The sequence below is a fragment of the Bemisia tabaci genome, chromosome 3, assembly GCF_918797505.1.
Source record: "Bemisia tabaci chromosome 3, PGI_BMITA_v3".
Classification (NCBI taxonomy): Eukaryota; Metazoa; Arthropoda; class Insecta; order Hemiptera; family Aleyrodidae; genus Bemisia; species Bemisia tabaci.
In genome coordinates this window covers 32,480,029-32,503,424 of record NC_092795.1, presented here as the reverse complement: position 1 = coordinate 32,503,424, position 23,396 = coordinate 32,480,029, and the positions used below count along the sequence as shown (strand labels likewise).

General features: G+C 39.9%; 1 protein-coding gene across 1 annotated transcript in view; it reads right to left on the bottom strand.

The window, feature by feature from the left end:
* The window catches only part of ry (xanthine dehydrogenase rosy), a 35,568-nt gene extending 13,730 nt beyond the window's left edge, over positions 1-21,838 (bottom strand). Inside the window, exons 1-7 of the mRNA XM_072298191.1 lie at positions 21,533-21,838; positions 12,622-12,679; positions 11,389-11,485; positions 4,351-4,592; positions 2,010-2,278; positions 1,134-1,275; positions 308-475 (exon numbers count right to left, since the gene is read on the bottom strand). Of these exons, the coding sequence (XP_072154292.1) occupies positions 308-475; positions 1,134-1,275; positions 2,010-2,278; positions 4,351-4,592; positions 11,389-11,485; positions 12,622-12,679; positions 21,533-21,592 (1,036 nt within the window). The 5' untranslated portion in view covers positions 21,593-21,838. The remainder of the gene's footprint in view (positions 1-307; positions 476-1,133; positions 1,276-2,009; positions 2,279-4,350; positions 4,593-11,388; positions 11,486-12,621; positions 12,680-21,532) is intronic.
* Between the last annotated feature and the right edge of the window lie 1,558 nt (positions 21,839-23,396).

Below are 23,396 nucleotides of genomic sequence, written 5' to 3'. Positions count from 1 at the left end.
TCTAAAAACTTCACTAATATTTAGCTTAATAATTTATCTTTTTGTGTCCAAGTTAAATTTACTTGGAAAATTTTCATTTGGTGTTGACACGAAGCTATGACACGGCAAAATGATACCAAAAGCTAAGTATTGTGAATGAAACTTTCTTAAAATTCTAAATTTAGCTACTCATTTCATGAAATGCAATCAAGATAAGGAGAGTTGATCCTGAGAAAATTTAGCAATCCAACAAAAGGGGTTCTTATTTAGTTTTGAAGGAAAAAAATTATTAAAGGACTATCAGAGGAAGAGAAAATTGAACACTCACTTGGCTGCTGAGATATGACTGCCTTCAAATTATTTTCTAGATCACTCAGTGTTATTGAAGCTCCTACTTGAACACCCGATTCTTTAATTTCAAAGCTAGAGAGTTCTTTGATTTGGACTGGGTGAATGATGACAGGGTAAGAGCATTTTTTAAATTTGACTTCAACTCCTGCAGAAAAAAAAAGCAAAACAAAGTGGTAATGAACCAACAGAGCATAATTAAAATATGCTTGATTTAGGATTTCCTAATTTCAATAGAGGTAGATGAGCGGGCCATTGCTTTATGCTATCTAGCAAGGTACGATCTATAAGAAGATTGATAAAATGTAATAGTTTGAGGGAAAGAACAACTTTTTAAGTTGATTAATCTGAATCTTCATACTGACAAAGATGAACCAGAGACTGGTGGCACAGGCAGAGAAGTATCGATAATGACAGTAAAAAAATGTGTACCTTAGATTGCGCTATCGTAAGTCTTCGCTCATATTTCATTTGTTTATTGGAAAACTGGCCAACAGATATAAGTGCAATCGAATTTTTCTATGAAATTTCTTCACTCATAACTACTGAAAAAAAATTACACAAAATTGCAAGGAAACATTCTGATTAGTTTTCTTTGAAGAAGACAGAACATGATCAGATTATTTTAAATGTTGCAATAGAATTAGGCAATTTTTTCATTCAGTTATCGATACTTAAGCACCTGTAAAGGCATTATGAAAATCTGCATGTAGGAACATTTTTTTCACTCGATTTCATAATTAATAGTTTACCACCTGACCCTTATAAAAGCCCTGATGAGTGAAAGGTTGCATGTGACGACTCACCAACTTCTGTATTTCCAACAACAATTTTGGCATGATTATATTTTGCTTTTAGAGCGAGGAGATCTTCCATCTTGCTCGGTCGGTACCATGTGACGTCCTGTCCTTTAACCATGAAGAATTCGGAATCTAGTTTGTCTGAAAGCTAAAAAACATGCTTTGTCATTTTGTGACAGATTTATTGATAAAATTAGAATTACAGAAATCAAAGCTTAAGCAAAGCATTGCACTGCTGTCTAATTCAGGCTTCAATGACAAGAATAAGAAATTCATATCTGGGTATGAATTGTTCATTTTACAGAAATTACTTTGTGTGCTCATCTGCGAACCTCTATTTACTTGGAAAAATACACTATTAGAGCAATCGACTGTTTGGGAGATTATTCCTCTCAGACCTACAAGTTTAAATGGATACTTAACTGAGATATTTTCAAAAATTCCTTTTCTCCCTACATTTACTTATGTACTAATGTCTCTCAGCACAAATCGACGGTGTGAGTCGGCAATCAAATAACTCGGTTTGCAACATCGCAGACTTCCTGTCATACTTTATTTATTAAGCAGAAAATGACTCAACAGCAATTTTTTAAAACTGCCGTTATTTTTCTTCTCTGTGTGAAGAAAATTCTCAATACTCAACGGCAATTCTTTAAACTGCTGTGAATTTTCCTCTCTGTGCGAAGAAAATTCTGTAAGAACTTCAAGGAATGATGTAAATTTGTTCTCCTTTAAAAAAATATAGAGGCAGAGATTTTCAGACACCACAAACGAGATATGTGATTGCCGACTTACACCGTCGAAATATTTGATGTCTGTGGTAGGGTAAGAAAGAGAAATCTTTCAGTTCTTGTTGTTTAATTAAAACTGAATTCGTGTTACCTGTAGTTCAGAAGGGAAGATAGGTTCTTGGGTTGGGTCATAGGGAGCAAAGTTAGCCTGATTGAATAATTTGCCATCTTCTTCATCAGCAGAATCGGCAGTTCCATTCTGGAGGCCGTTCTTCTTGACTTTGCAGCAATTTTCGCCCATCCCACATCCATTTGTGGTGCCATTTGTTGCACTTCTTGCTCTGACTTGTTCCCATTCTTCGATGAAAGATCGGAAGCCTTCAATAATAGGCCGATACCCGGTACAGCGACACAAATTTCCTGAAAAAAAAAAGGTGACTCAATTAGGAAATTAGCACATACTGAAAAAAACAGCACTCTGATCACATCTTAGATACAATCATTAGTAGCATGATTTTTTATTGGTGGGAAAGAGCGTTTTTTTTCTTTTATACCTTGAGATAAGAATTCAGCGCTTACTTGAGCATTACTGATTCAACACTGCAGGGCATATGAGTTCGTAATTCTAGTGCATGGTGTGGCACAAGATTTAGAGAAGAAGAATTTAAGAGTAGTATTGGTGAGACATCATTGGCTCGAAGTTCCAATTATTCTCAGTCTTGAAAGGTGCATTCAGACTTTTTCTAAGTGGATCAAACTTCATTCAGTTAAGAAATATTAATTTGTTGGTTTTGTTAACACTGACAAACTTCCTCGCATAAAGTTCCCGTTATCTTTGAATTTTAGGAATTAATAGGTAGCAAAGTCATAATGATGGGAAATAAAGATGGTTTGCCTGCACTACATATCTATGATGAGTCCTTTTCAACTGTACTCTGAATTACATACATTCTGAAATAAGAAATACTGGTGAGCTCAGGGTTGAAATCTTCCCGCATCGTATTCCATTTTCAAACGTTTATTCCTACTTAATCGGAATACACTGGATTTATTAGACCATGAAATGAAATGTCTATTCCCGTATGTACTTATATCGCTTGTAAATACAACGGCCAGCTGCGGCATGATTGCGAGAAAAGAAATTTAACTGGGTACACTTGATCAATGAACAACTTGCATGATTGGGCTGGTCTGAACTTCACATTTGAAAAAATAACCGTTGAACATACCGACAGACTCTGTTCTTCAGATGTTTGCTAACATGTAGATGAGATACTTACATATTACGATCTTAACACCCTTGATATTACACATGATTTTAATCAGTAGTAAAGGAAACATCTGCGTCGAGGGAAACACCGTTTGCGCTATGATTGTTTACATTTTTGAATCGCGTGCTGCGCATGCGCAATGAGCACTAAACCACCCCCATGAATGAGCCATTCACCACGGAACGGACCAATGAGAGGCCACTATTCATCATCGTAGTACACGTAGTACTCAACGTAGTATTTCGTAGTGAGTGTTGCCGGTGTTGCCGGATCGAATGAACGGCGGATTTTTTGAAAATATCAATGTGCAATGGCGCGCTTTACGAAATGACATAATCAAATTTCGCGAGCGCCAAAAAGGCATGGAAGTGGGAGAGAATAATTCGGGATCAAAACGACACCGTATTTAACGCTACGGCCATAATTCATAACGTGGTCATGTTAAGTAACACTGCCGTGCTTGAGTCAAATAGCAGGAAATCCATATTTTGTGCAAGTCCGCTAATTGCAATTATAATTCTGCTTGTTTCTAAGACATGGAGGCCAAAATTGAAACGTTTACGCTAATGATTACGGGTAAAGTCGCGTTCTACCCATAAGACTCCACGTACTTTTAAATGTACCACAATTACGTTTTATCGTAAGTTGGAAATTCCTCCTGGGCGGAGACGAAGGGACGTCCAGTGGAAGAGTGGCAACAGGGATTTAAGGGATTTTTAATGAAATGAGAGAGCGTTTACTTCCTGAAGAGCTTTGAGAGGATACTACAGGCTAAGGCATTTAGGTAGAGCACGGAGTGCCGGAGAGTGCAGTGATAACGGCTCTTATGTATGTTTGAAAAACCTCTAAAAAAATTATAGGGAAAATGCTTGTGAACTCTCGACCTGCCAAAAACTGAAGAATTATAAATCACTGAACAAGCTAATTTAGGGCGGAACAGTGGCGCAGCCAGGAATTCTTTAAGGGGGGGGGGGGGGGGGGTTCATTCATCGGAGGCTCTGAGGGGTACGGTAAATTTAAATTATTTTGTGTGTGTCCCTGATATTATTGTATGTCTGCCCTCCAAAAGTAAAAAGAAAGGTATAACGAGGCTAAGGGGGGGGGGGAGTCCAGACACCCTGGTCACCCCCCCCCCCCCTGGCCCCCTGTCTACGCCACTGGGGCGGATACACGGTAGATGTGGGAATATTTGATCATTTTGTGTTGATTTAAGGATGTTACCTTGGAAGGCGACCTCCATGTCGTCCATGGTGAGGGTGGGTTCCTTGTGGGAGCGGAGGAGGGAGTACATGGACATGACGATGCCGGGGGTGCAAAAGCCGCACTGAGAACCGTGCGCCTTGGCGATCCGCTCCTGGACGGGGTGAAGTCGCGTCCGAGTGCTCCCTATCCCTTCCACCGTCGTCACTGCCAGCCCGTGCACCGCGCACACAGGCGTCAAACACGCGTTCACTGCGCTGTGACTGGAATATTAGACAAATCAATTCATTAGCAGTCATCGAATACAAAAAAAGACGTAGAAGAGGAAGGAGGGATGAGGAAGAGGAAGAAGAAGGAGGAGAAGAAGAAGAAAAAGGAAAAGAGGAAGAAGAATATGAAGAAGAGCAAGAGGAAGATAAAGAAGAAGAAAAGAGGAAGAGGAGGAGGAAGAAGAATAATAAGAAGAAGAGGGAGATAAAGATTGAGAAAAAAGGAAGAGGAAGGAGATGAGGAAGAAGAAAAAGAGGAAAAAGAAGAAGAAAGAAAAGGAGGAAGAAGAAGAGGAAGAAAAAGAAGACAAAGAAGAAGAGGAGGAAGAAGAAGAAGAGGAAGAAGAGGAAGAAGAATAAGAGGAGAGGATTAAGAATAAGAAGAAGGAGAAGAGGAGGAATGAGGAGAATAAGAAGAGGAAGAGGAGAAAGAAGAATAATAAGAAGGGGAGACAAAGAAGGAGAAGATGAGGGAGGAGAAGAAAAAGAGAAAGAAGAAGAAAAAAAGAGGAATACCCTGGTAAAAAATTGGCAGTAGAATCTGTGTTCCAAAATACCATAGACCTACAGCCGGCTGTAAGATTTCCAATAGCTTCTATAGCCGGCAACGCAATTTCTTATAGCCTTTTATAGCCGATGGCGATTAAGCAACAGCCTGGCGATAAAGCGTATGCTAAACGTCACTAATTACGGATGCTAGGACTTGGTGAGTTTTTGGACTACCGCTCTCTTTTTGGGCCGAAGTATCTTGATTTATTTTGCGAGGAAAGCTCCGTACTTTTGAAGGATGCCTGCCATTCCTATTAGGTTGGAGCGCCTTCAATTTCGTACGATACTGTGCAATACCTCTGGTGTGAAATAGTTGCTTCAAGCGCCGTGGTACGCTGCGGCGCGGCGCGGCGGGCGGGCAGCCAGCGCGGAACGCGCATTGGCGCCTACAAACCTAACAGGGATACTTCACGCATTGCGCAATGCGTGAAGTATCCCTGTTAGGTTTGTGGGCGCCTATACGCCGCCGCTCCGCTTTGTGTTAGGCTCTAATATTTAATCTCGCGGAGTCAGCGTTTTTCAACTCATGACTTAGAGATGTTTGGATACACTCTGTATGGATTATTCTCATTTTAATTGATGAAAAAAAAAATATGTAGTAAAGGAAAATATAATGTGAGTTTTGTAAATATTAGGTGATTCCGTACAAACTTAATGATTTACAAAGCACAAGAATTTCTACACAATTTCATATAGCCGATGGCGAAAAAGCAACAGCCAGGCGATAAAGTGTAAAGCCCGGCGATAGGAACTATAGCCCGGCTATATAATTTTTTATCGCTTCGTGTAGCCCGGCCGTAAGATTTTTTCCACTTTCTACAGCCACCTATATGATTTTCTATCGCCTTCTTCAGTCGGCTAAAAGAGCTCTTATGGTATTTTGAAACGCAGCTCCTATCGCCAATTTTTACCAGGGTAAGAAGAGGAGGAAGAAGAAGAAGAAGAAGAAGAAGAAGAACAACAACAACAAGAAATATTCCCTCATAGAACAATGACACCTACAAGAAGTTTTTAAAACAAATACCTTTAAAAATGATAAAATTATTTACAGATGTTTCTTTGAAATGGAAAAAAGGACGTTGAAACGTTCCTGGAGATAAGTTATGGTGACGTATGCCTTTTCACTTTGTTATAAAGTCATATCCCAATCATTTTAAAAACGTTTTAAACAAGTTTATGAAAATATGTTTGAGATTTATTTAAAAACTAGTCGTGATTAGCTCGCTTTGCGAGCTGACACGTCTAGCCGGGGAGTGCCCCTGGACCCCAGTTCTACGCTTCGCGACGAACTTGCGACTCGCTCCGCGAGCCGCCACCGCCCCGCACAGTTTTTAACATTGATGAGGAGACAACATCTATGTCTTAATCTTCTTTTTCACCAAGTTTTACAGAAATTGATGTTCTAGGAGTCCGGACCGCGTTTTCGTGCGGGGCCGCCATCTTGGATTAGGAAATGTTGAAAATCTGACCAAAAATGCGAGTTTTCCGTCAAAATACACCTCCTAATACCGAATTTCACAAAAATCGATGGATCGGAAGCCAAGATAACAACTTAGACCACGATCGCCATTTTTGATTTTTGAATTTTGAAAATCGGACCTAAAATTCTAATTTCCCGTCGAAATACACCTCCTAATACCGAGTTGCACAAAAATCTATCAATATCAGGAAGCGATGTAGCATTTTAGACCACGATCGCCCTTTTTGATTATTGAATTTTGAAAATCGGACCTAAAATTCTAGTTTCCCGTCGAAATATACCCCCGGATACCGAGTTTCACGAAAATCGATCGAACAGGAGCCGACTTAGCATTTTAGGCCACGACCGCCATCTTGGATTTTGAGATTTTGAAAATCCGACCAAAAATTCGAGATCCCCGTCAAAAAGTACCCCCGGATACTGAGTTTCACGAAAATCGATCGAACAGGAGCCGACTTAGCATTTTAGGCCACGGCCGTCATCTTGGATTTTGAAATTTTGAAAATCTGACCAAAAATTCGAGTTTCCCGTCGAAATATACCCCCGGATACCGAATTTCACGAAAATCGATCGAACAGGAGCCGACTTAGCATTTTAGGCCACGGCCGCCATCTTGGATTTTGAGATTTTGAAAATCCGACCAAAAATTCGAGATCCCCGTCGAAAAGTACCCCCGGATACCGAGTTTCACGAAAATCGATCGAACAGGAGCCGACTTAGCATTTTAGGCCACGGCCGCCATCTTGGATTTGGAAATTTTGAAAATCTGACCAAACATTCTAGTTTCCCGTCGAAATATACCCCCGGTTACCGAATTTCACGAAAATCGATCGAACAGGAGCCGACTTAGCATTTTAGGCCACGGCCGCCATCTTGGATTTTGAGATTTTGAAAATCCGACCAAAAATTCGAGATCCCGTCGAAAAGTACCCCCGGATACCGAGTTTCACGAAAATCGATCGAACAGGAGCCGACTTAGCATTTTAGGCCACGGCCGCCATCTTGGATTTTGAGATTTTGAAAATCGACCAAAAATTCGAGATTCCCGTCAAAAAGTACCCCGGATACTGAGTTTCACGAAAATCGATCGAACAGGAGCCGACTTAGCATTTTAGGCCACGGCCGTCATCTTGAATTTTTGAATTTTGAAAATCTGACCAAACATTCTAGTTTCCCGTCGAAATATACCCCCGGATACCGAATTTCACGAAAATCGATCGAACAGGAGCCGACTTAGCATTTTAGGCCACGGCCGCCATCTTGGATTTTGAGATTTTGAAAATCCGACCAAAAATTCGAGATCCCCGTCGAAAAGTACCCCCAGATACCGAGTTTCACGAAAATCGATCGAACAGGAGCCGACTTAGCATTTTAGGCCACGGCCGCCATCTTGGATTTTGAAATTTTGAAAATCTAACCAAAAATTCGAGTTTCCCGTCGAAAAGTACCCACGGATACCGAGTTTCACGAAAATCGATCGAACAGGAGCCGACTTAGCATTTTAGGCCACGGCCGCCATCTTGGATTTTGAAATTTTGAAAATCTGACCAAAAATTCGAGTTCCCGTCGAAAAGTACCCCAGGATGCCGAGTTCACGAAAATCGATCGAACAGGAGCCGACTTAGCATTTAAGGCCACGGCCGCCATCTTGGATTTTGAAATTTTGAAAATCTGACCAAAAATTCGAGTTTCCCGTCGAAAAGTACCCCCGGATGCCAAGTTTCACGAAAATCGATCGAACAGGAGCCGACTTAGCATTTAAGGCCACGGCCGCCATCTTGGATTTTGAGATTTTGAAAATCCGACCAAAAATTCGAGATCCCCGTTGAAAAATACCCCCGTTTACCAATTTCCTCAAAAATCCGTTGAAAAATACCGCCTAAAACCTTATATTTCGTCTATAAGGCAGTGACGTCACGCAACAGGATTGAACCTGTTCGGCGCGATGCGCGTAAACAACCGCGTATCTCCAATGTAATACTATATGGAGAAACAACTTTTCGCTCTTGCAGGCGTCCTAAGCAGCGGATTTGAGTGGGGATAATTTTAATCAACTCCTCATTACAATAGCTGAGCGTGTACCAATTTTAAAGGAAATCGCTTCGGCCAATTTTTATCTAGGGGGGGCATAGTGAGTGGGAACAGCAGCTTTATATAGAGTAATAATCACCACCTTTTGAAGTGTTTTTAATATCGGTTTCTTTAAAACACATCTCTCTCATTTAGAAAACTAAACACAAAAAACTTTTTTTTCAACATTTAGGAAAGGTCTACTAGAACTGAAAATGCTCAAGTTGGGTTTTTTTTAAAAATAGCTTAAAACATGTTTTAACTGTCTCCTAAAAATTAGTTTCTCCAAGATTAAAATGAAACGATTTTAAAACAAACTTATTTCCCGGTGTGATATTACGTCTTGTGTCAAACGAACAACAATGAATCATAAAGTCTGTGATCAGTACGTAATTTAGGAGTCTCGGCTTAAGGTTGATCTGCCGTGCTAAGGGAAAACGCAGTATGAGCTTTCGAATGTTGCCAAATTGCCTTTTAGAAACTATTTATTTTTGAAGAAACTTATGAATCCTTTTCATTGAAATTTTCAGACGCTTTACATCAAATTACAAGCGACATTTTCTGAAAAATTGGAAGCAAATAATTCTTAAATTTTCCCGAAAATTCACTCAATGCTTCTGAGGCGGCGCAAATCAGTCGTAAATAGTGCAGAGTACTCTCGGAATTTGCATCCAGATACGGACACCAGTCGAGACAATTAGAAACATGTCAGATAAAAAACGCAGCTCTTATCTATTTCCACCTCCTACTTTCCTCCTTTCCTAAATTTGAATATTTTCACGAGTAATTACTTTATCATAATTTTCGCTTTTCTCGCGCATAAATGAATGGGTAATAATCGTAACTTCTAAGGCGATTTGCGCAAAAACGGTAGCTTCTGCAACTTTGGTGTAATCGGTGTAAACGAGGTGAAGGTGTAAACGAAGTGGAGTGAAATCCATGAGGGCGTCAAATCTCATTAACGGTGGTGTGGCCCTCTTCTCAAAATTTTGGTTTTATTTTTAAGGAGTTAATTGGACGTATTTCTGTCAAACGGAACTATGTGCTTTTAGACATGATCCCTGAGACCCATAAGAATATATGCATAACAGGGCTCAAGTCATAATGCACATAGTTCCGTTTGACAGAAATACGTCCAACTGTAAACCACATGCCTTTCGATTCCTGTTGATTGAGGCACTGGATGCGAAAAGGGCACTTCTCGATTGTGGTGTTTCAGAATCTCCGTTGTTAATTAATCCCTTGGAGGAGAATTTAATACGTGATTTTTCCAGAATTTTTTCCACAGAGAATTGTAGAATCATAAGGAACATTCAGTAAAATTTTTAGTGAAATGGATGCATTCACTTTCTTTAAAATGGATGCATTCACTTTCTTTACAATGAATGAAATATTAGAGGAGACTCTGAAACACTGCAGCCGAGAGGTGCTCTTTTCGCATCCAGTTGAGAGAAACATCTGTATCTTAAGCTTGCCGAACGGTTAGGGTACTTGAAGTGGAACTCACGGCGCCTGCATACAACTATTCGCACTCGACGGATGTCCGTGTTGCATACAGCAAACATTGAAGGCGTTTTGAATTGCTTGGCTTTCGCAAGAGCTGTGTACGTTCGCTAGGTTTTGAAACGTTCGCTAGGTTTTGAAACGTTCGCTAAGTTTTTTTTTTTTTTTTTTTTTTTTTTTTTTTTTTTTTTTTGCAGAATCTTAGCAAAATCTAATGGAGCTGACCAGGTTTGGGATTTCAACTCTTCAATAATTGTGAAAATTCCTAAACAAATCCGACAGCATGGCATGAGGAGCGGAAGGTTGGCTGGCGCCGCGACCGCCACCGCAACCACAAGTGCAAGTGTCATCGTCATCGTGCGATAAGCTGCTGAATGCTTTCACTCGCGCATTGAGGCCCTCTTCATGAGCAAATCAAATAGATTCGAAATGGGGATTGATATCATAAAGTCAGATCGTAGACCCACGCGATAACGTAGTTTCAAACTTAAAATGCACAATACGCGATTATTTTTCAAGTTAGTTTGAGTTGATACCGCTGCATCGCTGTATTGAAAATTTAAAACCACTCGAGCCTCGCTGTATTTTGATTTTATAAGTACTTAAATAGGTCGTTCAAGTGGGTGTGCGAAAGGAATGTCGTGGAAAATGAAGGTGATAGTACGAGAGCGGATTATCATGTTGAACATTTCTATGCGAAAATTCGTGAATATTACAAACGAGGACTATCCCGGATGAGAGATGGTTCAATCGAATTTTATTTCAGCGTCAGAGGTAATTTTATTATTTTCGTCATGATAGCTCACTGTTCGTTTTAATAACTTTGTTCTGTCGATGCAGTGGCAATTTTCGGAAGTTGGCAACACTGTATTTCTTCCCTTTAAACCATTATAAATAATCGATCTCAGGTGAGGAATTGACAGATATTGATTGTCTAACAGTACTTAAACCGCCAATACCTAATTTAACGATTAATATATTAATTTAACCATTGATACATTAATTTCATATTAATTCAACATGATTAATATGAAATCAAAAATCCTATCGATATCGGACCGTTGCGTGGGAAAAATTGAGCACCCAACATTAGTCTGCGGAGGTCTCATCTTTGCTATGGCCGATAATGTACGATATTCACACGAGAAGAAGAGAAAATTTGAAATTCAGTCAGAATGAATGGCTTACGTGATTTTTTTCTTGACTCGATCGAATTTCGATACCATGACGGTACAGGCTCCACATCCTCCTTCTGCACAGCCGAGCTTCGTTCCGGTCAGGTGGACTGAGCGAGTGAGTAAAGGATCAAACATAGTCGTAAGAAAAACCGTAGAAAAGAAAGTAGGAATTAGCTTAAGCTCCTAAGACAGAGTATAATGTTTCTTTCCATCGAAAAACATGAAGTTCCGTTTTCGATTGCATGTGTCTGATCAGAACATTGATTGGGGCTACGCATTGAGGAGGGGCATGAGGTGGTGGGAGGAGGTTGGTTCTCAAGCGAGAGGCACATGGTTCATGAGGGCACTAACCGACTGGCTCCTCTTAATTTTTCTTTAGAGAATATTTCAGAAAAAAATGTTGATACTCGATTCTGGAAAGGAATTGGATATTCCATCGGTATTGGTCCATGTTGATTCCCTGCTGAACTTGATGTCGCTTTTTATAGGATACACTGTATCTTTATCGACTGGTTTATTTTGTTCGATTTCACACCTTATTCAAGATGAATTTAATGTAGGGTTCTTAAAGATTTAGAAAAAAAAATGGGAAAAGTTCAATTGCAAAGAAAAAATCCAAAAATTTTGACATAAAATGGGCATAGAACTATAGTATAATTACTTTTTTTTGAAAAAAAAAAACAACAACAACAACCTTTCCTCCATGGAACGGTGCCGCTGTTGAGGAACAAGGGTTGAAAAAAGTAGCAAGGTATTATTGTCCTCTTATCATAACTTAGATTCTTTAATTAAGCCTCACCTTTCAACAAATCATTACATAAGTCTGATGTTGGTCTTGCTTTGAATCTGAGAGTATGTAATATAATCATCTTACAGCAAACAAGAAATAACGATATGGCAACTCTTTTGGTTTTCCGACTCCCTGAAATGAACCCTCTTCTGAAGAATTTGCAAGCCAAGGAAGACTGAATAACGCCTCCCCTCCTCCCTCTAAATGGTTCGACTGCCTAACTAAACGGTATAGGGCTCACTGGATGAAAAAAGAGTGTTGCGTCCATTCAGAGAGACATTAAGTCTAGGGCTCCGAGCTATATCATTTTTAGACTTAACAAATATATCTTGTAAAAAGTATTTGCTGAAATAATTTTTCAGAGAATGATGACATGACATGAATAATTTAGTATTCTTAAACCTCAATGGATCTTAAACATATTTTAACATTTTGACATTCAACAAAGGATACGTTTCTGGCGTAAATACTGCAGCAGTGTCCATTCTGGGTTTACTTCACTATCGACCACCTGAAACAAAGATGGAGAAAAATCATGTATCCAAGCAATTTACAGTTATTGGTAAAAATATTCTGTTGCGCCAGCAGGAACGAGGCATCATTATTTTAGACGTTCATCTCATACCATTTTAGGTTGTAATCTTACAAAAAATTCAGACGATATTTATAGGAATTACAGCACCACTACTGGCTTGTTTATCGACGAATATTATTTCGGAGGGAATCTCAGAGAATCAAGGAGAGCAACTTAAAAAAGTATCTGCATTATTTCTGTAGTGCAGACTATGGACATGTAGACAGTTGAAGTACATAATTCGAATCTTGATTGCGGGCAACATTTCAAAACCACTACTGTTGTTCTGATACTTTTTCTGCAGAAACAACATTTGCAATGCAAACATACATTAGGTATTGTTTGAACAATAAAATAACACACTGAGCGGAACATTCTGTATTAGACGAAAAACTAAAATTCAGAAAAATTCCAAGGAATAATGCTCATTACTTTAAAAAAAAAGTAAAAAATAAATAAATAAAACGCGACAAGAAATCTACAATGTTGCAAGCTGAGATCCTTGTTTTTTTAATGTAATCATCGATATGAAGAAGCAAATAAGTAATAGTTTTCAGTGCTACGACTCCTATATACGAGTACACCCAGTCAAGTCCAGATTTAAATGCAAGTTGCACAGTAGATGATTTTATTTGGTGCAGGCGGTGGGAGGCGAAGAGAGACTTAATTCCTACTTATACTAGTCTTTCTTGACGGTTCAAAGTGCCGCGTCGGACTGTCAGTCAACCGTCCAATGAAACTAAATACCCGAGGCTTTAAACTCAGCTTCGTAAAGTTTCGAAGGCTGTTCAACAGGCTGTTCACGCAGGACCGGATTAAGGGGGTGGCCACATGGGCCGCGGCCCATGGCGGCAAAAATTTGCAATTTTTTTAAGTGTAGGTATAAAAAAATCGGATTTAGACAAAAAAAATTACAAACGAAAAAAGGCGACAAAATCTCTCATATACTGAGAGTATGGTAATTTCTAATTTTGTCGTCTCTTAGTGATACCAGAGACGGTATCTTCAATTAGTCGAGTTAAGAGAGAAACCAAACACGTAATTTGGCCTGGAACGGCGCGACTTAGAGAGAAATGTTATAACAAGGACTTGAGATGAAAAGGAGAAGCCCTCGGCTCGGCGATCGGCATGTAACACATATTAGCGCCTACAAGACGGCACGAATACTTCTCGCATTGCATCAAACACAGTGCGGTCATTGCGGTCAGCGTGAAACGGATAGCGCCTACAAGAATGCATGAATACTTCACGTATTGCGCCAATCACAGTGCGGTCTGCGTGAAACGCATAGCGCCTACAAGACTGCGTGAAGACTTCACGCATTGCGTCCAACACAGTGCGTTCAGCAGCGGTCGGCGCATAGCGCCTATAAGACTGTCTGAATACTTCACGCTTTGCGCCAAACATGGAAGGCCTTGTTGTCCACACAGAGATAGGTTTACGAAACTTAACTTTCGCACAAAGTTCCGCGAACTTTTGCTAGTAGTGTTGACAGGGCTTTCCCGAAAAATGTGTTCAACACGAGTAAATGCGTCTTATGCACCCCTCCCCCGCCGGCACGTTCACTTGATGGTTTTTATCGAGTTTCAAAACGAATGAGAAGGGGGCGGCAAAATACAGGCGGCCCATGGGCGGCAAGTAGGTGAATCTGGCCCTGTGTTCACGAGCAAAAACCCGACATTTATCAAACGCTAGGTCTATTAGTGAGCAGGATTCGTTGACTTAAAATAATGATTCCAATTAATTTGATCCCTGACAAAATTTAGATATTATTACTTACATTCTATCCTTGATACAAAATATTCTACCACAAGATTTGAAAAACCGATAGTTATAGACACAACTTTCGCTTTCTACGCAAAATTTTATTAAAAAAAGATATATTTTGTGAAACGTTTGGAGGAGCTCTTAAAACCAACAGCGTAGAATGCGTAAATATACATAGGGGTCTTAGTCAGCTGAACCACGAATGCCGTTATTGCAATAAACTAATGTGAAGTAAACGGTCAAAGCCACAGGAGCTTGATTGCATTGCAATCCCGCAAAGTTTCGACTGGCTCCTTATTACCTTGTTAGTGACTAGGGACAATGTTTAAAAGAGATCAATTCTGAGAAAGTTAAGTCAAATCATTGGGAGACTTTACAAAAACAATTTACAAGAAAATTAGCAACCATTCTTCAAATAATTTGTAGAGTGCAAAAATCCAAAGGTGCTGTATAATGAAACTCCAATGTGGCTTTAACTCCTTCAAATAATTTGATGTATCACAGAATTGTTCCCTCAGAGACTTTGTTTTAAAAAGTATAAAATGTCGGTGCACTTCAATTTATTGAAGGAATCGCGCAAAGAAAAGTCTATGAGAGAGATTTTCAGAAAATTCGTCTTTAAATAAAGTAATTACGTAATTGTGGAATTTTTTTAGAGTGTTGGGTGCTTTTTATGAAGAAAGTATCTACATTGACTCGAACCTTACGTAAGAGATACTTTCGCGAAATATGCATACGTAAGTGATTCTAAATGATCGCTGACCTGGCGTTCTTGTTTCATTTTGCCGCAGATAAAGTAGTTTTACAAGAACCTGACAATATGCAGCACACTTAGAGTAAATGAAAAAATTGTACATTTTTTTTCATTTTTTCAATTAAATTTCATAAAATCGAATGCAGAGCGGATGTAACATATTAAGAGACAAAAAGGGTGATTGAGTCTAACAAATTTGCTTATTTTAAAATATCTTACCTAACTGGTCTTTTTGGAGAAATTTTTAAGAATGCATTGGATCATTATTTTCATCAAAAACTATTCCTTTGAAGCAAAGCCTGACCAAGCGGTACCTTAACTAAATCCACTAGAACCTGAAAATGTATCACATTTTTCCAACAACTCTTCAAGTAAAAATGGGTTTCATTGAAACTTTCTGGGTCTAATTTTTTTTAATTAAAGTTCATCCTATAAGAAAAGAAACCTATAAGTCGTTCGTTATTCATCTTCGAGGATACATCGCAATGCTTTACACCCTCTGCCAATCGTGTGATGCCGCCTACAAATTGTTCCTTGCTGAAATTCAGAATTTGAGACCCTGCTTATCCCTTTGTCATGCACCCATCGCCTGGGCCTGAGCCCCTCCTGAAAAAATCCGTGGTCTTGTTTTGCAAAATATATTCCTCTTCTTTAGGAGAGTAGAAAATTCCCAAAACACCGATCTCTTTGCTGCACGGCGCATATCATCAGTTTGCATCGCGGCAAAGCGTCCAATTTTATGGAAAAATGTACAATTTTTCCTTGTTAAACTAGGGTGTACGCCCCGTGACCGCGAGGTTCTTCGGGGTTAAATCCCTGACCTAATGCATATATCGACGGCGTGAGTCCGCAAGCACATATCTTGTTTGCGGTGTCTGAAAATCTCCACCTCTACGTTATTTTTTAAAAGAAGAACAAATTGACATAGTTCCTTGAAGTTTTTGCTGAATTTTTTTCGCACCGAGAAGAAAAATCACGGCAATTTTAAAGAATTGCCGTTGAGAAGTTTTCCGTTTAAAAAATAAAGTATGACAGGAAGTCTGCAACGTCGCAAACTGAGTAATGTGATTGCTGACTCACACCGTCGATATGCGTTTTTCTTATGATTCTCGGTTTGCGGCGTTGTAGACTTACTGTCAAAATTAATTTCCTACCAGGAAACCAAGTACTGAACGTAATTTTTTGAAAACTGTAGTGATTTTTCTTGTTTATATGCATAATATTATGCGAAAATCGCAAGCCATGATGTTGATGCGGCCTTCTTTCAAAAACTAAAATACGAATGGAGATTGAGGAACATCGACCGAGAATGATACGCATTTTTGCAGTTTCACCGTCGATATAGGGTCGCCCTAAGGGAAGGGACCGTTTAAAAAACACCTGTGACCACAGCACCCTGTCACTTAACCCTGACGCTGAACTTGACACAGATAGACGTGAAACTACCAGACAACGTATCTCTTTTGCAGTGTTTAAAAATCTCCACTCCCATTTCATTTTTTTGCAGGAGAACAAACCAATATCATTCCTTGAAGTTTACACAATGTTTTCTTTCTTTGAGAAGAAAAATTACGGAAGTTTTCAAGAATTCGTCGCCTACCTGACATAAGGGCGTAACTGCACTTTGCAATGAACCCTGTCTTCCGTACGTGTCAATGCTTTTCCGGGCTCATCTAAATGTGTAGTTACGCCCTTATGTCAGCCAAGCGACGAATTGATGTCAAGTAGTTTTTCATTTCAAAAATGAAGTATGACAGAAAGTCTGCAACCTGCTGTCTTGCTGTCATAACAACATTTTCAATTTGAAAGGTACAGTCAGGTACTTTTTCAGATTTTTAACCATTTTTATTTTTACTTATCCAACTGAGGATGGCTGAATTTTCAGCCGAAACGTTTTGGTCTTGTGTGTGAACTTTTTATTACCCTTGTTACCCCCTTTTTAAATTGTTTTTTATTGTATATCTTGTCACGGGCTGCGGATTATCTATCATATCTCATGAAGTTTGCAACGTCGCAAACCGAGATACGTGGTTTGGTAGTTTCACCGTTGAAGTCCGCCCACTTTGTCTCTGCCCCCCCCCCCCCCCCCCCCCGCCTTCCTTAATACGTGACTGTGTGAGCGGCCGCATTTACCATTCATTGCTGATCTTGATGCGATCACTACTTTGAAAAGTACTATAAAATATGTGACCAATGATGGGATTATGCAGTTGGCAGATACGCTGACACCGTGGAAACAGTGCAACTTTGTAGTTGGTCTGGATACGGACCAAAGGATGTTTAATTGTAAGCGCCGCAGGTGAGCATAGGACTCTTACCCAGCGCGTGAGCGTTACGTAAGTCTCAGCCCTCAATCCGTATTCTCATTGGCATTTCGATCCGATGTTTTCACGGTTACGTAAGGTGGCGAACCTTCCACGAGAGAAAAACCTCCGAAAGGTATTCCTTTATCGCATCCAGTTTTTATGCACCGTCGCAGAACGAAGTTGAGGCGTAGAGCATGCAGAAAGCGCACTCCCAGGTTGCAATGTTTCACAATCTCAAATGTTAATTTATATTTTAGAGGGGAAACTGTCGGGTGGGTTTTCTTAAAATGTTCGTCCAGGGCATTATAAAATCATGATCAATATTCAGTAAAAATCACGTATAAAGTTAGAATCATGGTGGATTAAACTTCGGCCAAGTTTTTGAGACACCGCAACCGAGAAACGCCCCCTCTGTACATGTTTTTAGCGCTTCAGTTGTTGTGAAAGAGACGGATGTGTGGTTTTAAGTAGATCTTCGACTCTGACGTAATACATTTTGAGTGCGATCAATATATTTCAAATTTTTTTAGTGGATATCCTGGTAAATCGGAATGTTAGTATCTGGAGTTAGGGGATGTTCGTGTCTATCATTTTCTGAGATCATAAAATTACTTAAGTCAAACCAACGGTTTTTAATTGAATCAGATAATTAGAACACGAGCCGTGATCATTTTTCCACCCTTCTCGATTAACACGCATGACACCTTTTTAATAACATCAATACGTTGTCAGTTCCGAGAAATCTGGAATGAGTTTAGATATCGGACGGTTTTGCATTAGTTAACTGACCATCACACTCCAGTATTCACTTCCATCACTAAGGAGAAAATTTGACTAGTTACGGTGCCGAACTCTCCAAACGTCAAATTCCACAGAGTCAAGAGAAAAATGCTTCAAGATGGAATCAGTGCATCACTGCTAAAGGGGGTTCGTTTTGCATCCATTGACGCAAAAAAACACCAAAAAATCAAACTAATTATTTCTTTGAGAGCTTTCCTTGAGAACAGTATAAATCGCGAATTTGGAAAAGTCGGTGAAAACCGCGATTCCTTAACACATTTTTCCTGACACCATCACAGGGGATTATCATTACCTACGGCTACATGGTTTCTAGCATCGTATATATGTAGTTTGATGCTCCTGTCGCACATTATGGATCGACAAATGGGAAAGGTCGGACAAAATTTAAACACTTTAAAAGCTCATAGCTCCGTTCATACTAAACTTCAAGGTTACAGAAGTGGTTCCATTGATTTCCTCGCGAAATTTTCATTTAGAATCACCCCTTAAAATTTAAAATGTGACAAATTAGCCAAACATAATAATAATAATTAAATAATTAATAATAATTTCTAATAATTTCTATTTATAATAATTTCTTTTGAATAGAATCTTGATATAAAGGGTAGAGCACAAAAAACTATTCTTGCTACATTAAAAGCTACATTGCCACCTCACACCTTTGTCACCTTTGTGTTTAGACATGAAAATTTGCAGTTGTTGTTAAAAATGTCATGTCCGACCTCTCTGATTGACTCGATCCACTGTGTGTCGTTGCGAGATCTGAAAACTGCAACAGTTTTAAGGGCCCTGTAGCAGTGTAGCTATGCTAAGGAAGAAGTCGTTCAGTATGTGCATTTGATTTTTCTCAAAAATTCCCTAGCCTCAAAAAACATTAATTTTTATGGATATTCTTCCACACTACTTTTAGATGAGTTAGCCTGAATCGTAAATAAAATGCTCTGAACATTTTAAACGAACGAATACTCACGCTTTAAAAAACAATTATATTTTATCAGATGAAAGGAAACGAATGCTCACGAGGCGCATTTCCTCAGCATTGGTATAGGCTGGAAGATGTTTCAAAAATATTGTTTTCGTTGATAAATTCGTTCTGTTTACGCACGGTAATTCGAAGTTTATATTACGTTCCGAGGCCTTTAATAATGAGGACCACCAAAAGTGACGTGGGATAAACGGTTGATGTGAATAACAATCGCCAGGAAAACCTGACTGATAATATCTCAGTGTTTGAGCTAAACATTGCGTCAACTACATCAACAAAAACAACGACTGTATGAACGATAACAACAGAGTCTTCAGATAAAATGTGCGCCAGTTATTTAAAAGACGTCTATCTACATTATAGGGGAAATTCATAGAAACGAGACTTCAAATCATGAAAATATGAATAACTGTCCCTCCAAAAAAAGAGCTTTGAGCTTTAACGCTGCCATCTCGAATACAAATCCAACGGTAAAATAACGTGACTTGCAAAAAAAATGCTGAAAATTTAAGTTATGTTTACGATGAATTATTATGATTTTATTTACATTAAATTATTATATCAATCCTTTCGTTGTTTTTGCCTCGACGTTGCTTACATTCCTAAGTCTTCATCATCCCAAAAGAGTCTTTTTGGATCTACGATGCGCAGCCGATCAATTTTAGATTTTAAAATTAAGGATTTGAACGACAAACTTTTTTTTTTTTTATTTGCACTGAGATTTTTCTGTCTCTTACCTCTTAAAATCACGTTGTATCGCATGTAATATTGCTGACTGAAAATACGGTTTGAGAGGAGGGGGAGGGTATAACCCTGCTTTTAGTCTTCGTGGGGTTGACGTATTTCAACCGGCAGAAAAAATTGCCTTTACACGCTGGATGTGTCTCACTATTGGATGCTAGCTTTTAGGTTGCAATTTGGTAACACGGGATTCCCTCCATTTAAACCTATGTTAAATAATCGATTCTTGTCGGAATGCCAGGCCCCTCCAAGAATCGATACATTGCCATAGGTTTAAATGGAGTAAAAACAAAGTTGCCACTTTGCTGGATCCGCCAATGAGGCTGAGAAAGTTTACTATGACGAACGGCTATCCAGTGGATGCCCTGGTTAGGGAAATCATTGTAGGTCATCAACCTAAGCGTGAAAGTGGAGTGATCATTGACCTTTTATCATAGTGGCGGTACGTAGCCGATAAGATTTCAGAATATAAACTTTTAAGTGATGATTGAGCGCTGGGGGAAAAATTTAGGGTTAAGTTCTCTAGGGTTCTCTCAAGAGGTAAAGGGGGAGATTGATACTGAGAACTGACCTCCAACTAGCCCACGCGTACCCAAACTGTTTAAGGGGGAGCTTTGGTAGGTACTGATAAGATCAATTTTATAGTCAACCGACGTATTCATAATTTTTGAATTAAAGATAAATTTTTCTCTCTGTATGAGTCAGAGCAGTTTGTAATAGGTACGATAGGTGTTAATGTATTTATTGGGGAAATCGTTTGAAAAAATCCAAAAGATCCTAATATCATAATTTCACCGCAATTATAGTAGGACTCTAGTTTCAGAGTTTTTTCAAGCTATTTTGAGGTAAAATTTTTTTGAATCAAACCTACACACAATACATACACAATACACAAAACGATTAAACTTTCGACTAAAATAGCTTTGCTAGCAATTAGACTGCATTTTTTCAACTGACTCGTCCAGAAAAAAACCCTATCTGCATAGATAAACGACGTAGACTAGGCTGTTGTTTTTAAAATGAGCCAGATAGTACTTTCTCATTACAAGATGCAATCCAATTTTCCTGAAGAAGACTATAAGACCCTAAGGACGGTCACTTTTATGAGCAAAATGCTGAACTGCAGTCAGTATAATCACCCGAAGCGCATTTTGACCCGGGTAGTTGAATGGTTCTACTTGGCTACCCCTAAAGATCCCAAGAAATCAGATATGATATTTCGGAGAGAGGGCAAACTCGTTACAAAGTGTGTTATCCAAGGAATATTTTTTTATCACCCCCAACGTCCGTGCCATGGTTACGTCATCGCCCACTGCCCAGTATCCCCTCGTCGACCCTCCGCCCTCCGTATCCCTGACAGTTCCAGGATCCCTCCTCGAAAATCCCAGAACCCCTTCACAACAGCCCTAGAAATGAGGGATGCGCGAGCGACTCACCTTGACGCCGTTGACGAAAAAAACCAAGGTGGAGCTGATAGCTGGCTCCGTAAAACACATAATGGCACGCCGACACAGTCACAGGGCTCCGTCCGATTACGCAATCTTTTTCGCGAGGGCGCTCACCAATCGACCCCCGCTCTCGCCGATCACCACCGTTACGGAAATTACGGACTACGAACTTTAGCGAGATTCACACTTTTGTTTGTGGTAAATTGAAGGCGAAACTGAATACGATGCTGTGCGGAGCAACAGGTGATCTTGGACTCGCGGATGAGGCGATACTGTTTACAGCGTTGCGGATGGCAACTGACGAGTCCGGTCGGCACCGCGCGCCGCACCGCATCCACGCGTCGGGTTACGTAACAATGCGCCGCTGCGAGATTGCCGTCGCCGGATTTAAAAGCTGTTTATCGAACCACTTGACAGGATCTCAGGATGTGTGTCCCAGGCTGGGTTGCTCCTGCACTGATGCTGCGGTGCTGCTTAATCTGAGCCCGCGACTTGGACTTACGGCTCGTTAACGAGCAGGACCTTAGCACTGTCGTGCTAAGGAAGAATGCCGTATGAACATTCGAGAGTTGCCAAAGTTCCCTGAGTAACGCCTTTACTGTTTAGGGAAGTTGTGCAAATTTTTCCTCGAAATTTTCAGATATTTTAGACCAAAATGCGAGCAATATTGCCTGAAAATATTGAGGAACAGTTTTCACTTTTTCCCCCGGAAAATTCAATTATTATTGAAGGAAATATGGCAACGTTTGAAGGCTCATACGGCGTTCTTCCTTACCTTGGCAGAACAGAGGAGGACCAGAGCATGCGGCGGGTGTTTGCACGACGAATCATCCAATGGATCTATGGGGCGGGCGGGAGGTAAGAATGGATAGGGACCGTTCGTAAATTACGTAACGCTCTAGGGGGAGAGGGAGTATGAGTCTGCGTTACGATAAGTTATAAGAGGGGAGGGGGGCCAGTGCCAGCGCTACGTAACTCTCTATTGGAAAAACATACAAAATCCTAGATGAACCCCCCCCCCCCCCCCTTATTTTTTTGACGTTATTTGTCACTCTTGCGTAAAAATAATTTAAATTTTTTTCACCGATATATTTAACAGTTTCCTATCATTTTGGTGATCTCAAGGGGAGTGGAGGTCCGTCGAGCGCTACGTAATTATTAAAATGGGGGGGGGGGGCAGGGGTTGCGTTACGAAGCGTTCAAAAGAGGGAGGAGGGGTCTAAAGTACCGAAAAAGTACTTTATGTACTTTATGGATGCACCATGGATATTAGAGAATTCGAAATAACGTGGATATTTACCAAATTCGAGAAACATCAAGATGTGTTGTATATTTAAAAATTGAAGGCACTTAAGCTTTTTTCACTTCTTCAGAGATGTACGGGACTCGTCAGTTGTGTGTGGTGTAGCACTCTAATAAAAGAGTACCTATATGGAGGAAAGTGGCACGAGATCAGAGTATTTAGAGCAATAATTGGATCGATCCTTCTCTAAAGAACTTGAGCACCAGTAATGAAACCACCAGCAATGGGCCTGTTGCAAACTTTTGCTAGAGCAAAAATAAGGTTTGTTTCTTATAGATAATGCCTCAAAAATCACAATGAGCGCATTGGCAAAGTCTGAAATGCACTCATAACTTCACAATCTGCGTAAGAAATTTGCGTTTTTTTAAGCTTCCCGCTTCAAAAACGATACTACGGCACAAGTGAACATTTTGTTAGAGGAATCGCTCCATCGTCGGCGATATTCATCATGGCCGACGCTTGCGCGCAGTTCCGCGCGTAATTCGAGGAGAGTTCAAGGTCAATCAATTCGGGCGTGGAGAATATGAACGTTAACACGCCGATTTTTAT